A 2,500-nucleotide genomic window follows, 5' to 3' on the forward strand; every position below is an offset into this window, starting at 1 on the left:
ATGCCATCCTGGTGCTAAACCAACTGAGCCACTGGTGCACGGTTAAATAAAGCAAATTAGTCCAGGGAACACTATGTACTTATTGACTGAGTGCGAGGGCCTGATGGGAAAATAGTTGGCTCAAGGTCATGGCATACGGATCGAGCGCAGCGAAGTCTGAGCACCATGGCCAAGGGCCAAATCTTTTCCTTTCCAACCTGACGTAAACTCAGTCAATGAGCATGAACACTCAAAAGATGAAGTTTGGGCAAAATAAATAACAAAAACTTGCATAGAAAATTTATCTAATATGTTGTTTGCAGTTGCTTTTCTGGCCGTAAATAACTTGGATGTTTAAAAGTGACAAAATTCTCTAAAATCGCATCGCACAGAGCAGTATGTCTTCCTAGCAGGGCCGTACGGCTTTTTCGTGCCCTATTCACACTAATACATGCGGCCCTCATACAGGGATTTTCCCAATAGTTTCACAATGAAAGCGCATGCAGGGCTGTACAGGCCATAAGATAAAGTTCATTATGCTCTTACCCCGCAAAATGCAGTAAAAACAAAATGTTGCCGTAAGCTAAATTGATGGCATCTGCAATCTACAGTGTACATGTACGATGTACATGTATTCCTTAACAAAAGATGGCAAAATGAAGTGAATGCCTTTCACCGTCGCCAGCTAGCAGCAACACTGTCAAAGCATCAAGAACTATGGCAGCTTGACCTGGTTGATCACTCTTGAGATAATCAGTGACTGTAAGTATCGTATTGGATACGTTGGAGCTGAGATTAAATCCCCACCTGACAAAAAAAATTTAGAAAATGTACCTGAGGCCCTGTCCACTGTATCTGAATATGTTGTGATCAATTTTGACTTTGGAACAATTTGTTTTTGAATTGTATTTGCCTGTCCACACAAAAACTATTTGAAAACCCTAATCTTCACCTACACAACATGTGCGTGCATGCGCCCTCTACGGTCATGAGCCTCTGATTTCATCGTATTCGAAAACCTGCATTTTCACCTGTCCACACAAATACGATAAACTTCTGTTTTCAAAAATCTACAGTCTGGAGAGCGTTTTCAAAAGCCTTCGTTTGCGGTGACTGAAAATATAATATTTGTCTGGACGGGAGAGAAAAACAAAGGAGAAAGACCCCATTTTCAAAAATTACATGTAATGTGCTGCTATTCCTGCAGCCTGTACTGTACATTTGTAAGTTTGACAAGTCAGTGAGATTGGGAAGGACTTACCTATGTTCTTTCAAAGGAGTGAGAATCGTGTAGAATTGTGAATGTAAACTGTTCATTTTGTGCGCATGGTTACATTAACAAAAATCTCACACTGTCATGACTTTGAGTAGAAATAAACTGATTACAACGGTTGATCCTGATGCTGTTAACAATGTTAAGAACAGATTCATAGCTACATGTAGGTTTCATACTGTACATTACGCTTCTTCATGTACATGTAGATGACAAAATGTGTCCAGGTACAGAGTTCAACGTGAGGATTATGATCACTCCTTCTTTTCATTTAAAAGAGTGTAAGCAATTTGCTATGACTTTTTTGCTCAAGTCATTTCATTACTTCCCTTCCAGTGATGTAAACAGATACATACATGTAAGCAGTACCATTAAAATGCTCTTTAATAACAAAATTAATGCTTCATTTTCATCTATTTCATTCCATACAGTGCAGTGTGTGCACTTCATTTCATATTATTATTGTGTTGCTAGGAAACTCATACCCTCCTCCATAATTGCGATATGACCAATCATAAGCAAAAGCTCTGTTCTCATGGTCCTCCCAACACCACCGGCAGCCTTCACTATAATAACTGTCGTCACTGTCGTATTCATCATCATGACAACCACAGCCACAAGCAAAGCTGGAAGGCCGAGAGTTGCTTGACCATTTGTTTATTTCATCTTTGAGTGACTCTAAGATTTCTGTAGCCTTTGAAGCTTCAAAATTAAACAATATCAGCAAGTGGGTTAGAGTACATGTGTATAATGCTGAGAGCATCATACAAGACCTTTAAATTTCGGTTGGGTTCAAGTATTGGTTTATTCTTACATGTAAAAATAATACATGTACATGTAAATCCCTTGTCTTCTCAATGATCTCTTGATAAACCTGGTATGAAATCTAGCAGTGTGAGACATTCCTACAGGTATAATAAAAGCAATTCTCACATTTTTTTTTCTCAACGCACAAGAGGGTGGAATTCTGCAAATCCTGCAATCTGATTGGCTCTGGGAGCGGTTGGAATTTTTCTACATACATCTTGCCTGCCAACCTGGGAGGAATCCTAGCCCAGGTTGCGTGGGCTTGTGTGATTACCTTAAATTTCCATTTTTTGACTCTGAATATGTTTACATACAGAAGTAAGTGTTTCCAAACAGATTTTTTATTCTGGACAAGAGGTGTGGAAATAGAATTCAAATAAAAATATTTCTCTTTGAAACATTCAGTTTGTAAGTCACTTACTGAATTTGCTATCAAGTGCG

General features: G+C 38.8%; 1 protein-coding gene across 2 annotated transcripts in view; it reads right to left on the minus strand.

Annotated features, from left to right (window-relative positions):
* The window catches only part of LOC138056740 (uncharacterized), a 55,213-nt gene that overhangs the window by 47,370 nt on the left and 5,343 nt on the right, over positions 1-2,500 (minus strand). For both annotated transcript variants that reach the window (XM_068902607.1, XM_068902606.1), the window contains exons 6-7: positions 1,738-1,954; positions 649-786 (exon numbers count right to left, since the gene is read on the minus strand). In XM_068902607.1, the coding sequence (XP_068758708.1) occupies positions 649-786; positions 1,738-1,954 (355 nt within the window). The remainder of the gene's footprint in view (positions 1-648; positions 787-1,737; positions 1,955-2,500) is intronic.

Source organism: Montipora capricornis, chromosome 7, assembly GCF_036669925.1.
Source record: "Montipora capricornis isolate CH-2021 chromosome 7, ASM3666992v2, whole genome shotgun sequence".
Taxonomy (NCBI): Eukaryota; Metazoa; Cnidaria; class Anthozoa; order Scleractinia; family Acroporidae; genus Montipora; species Montipora capricornis.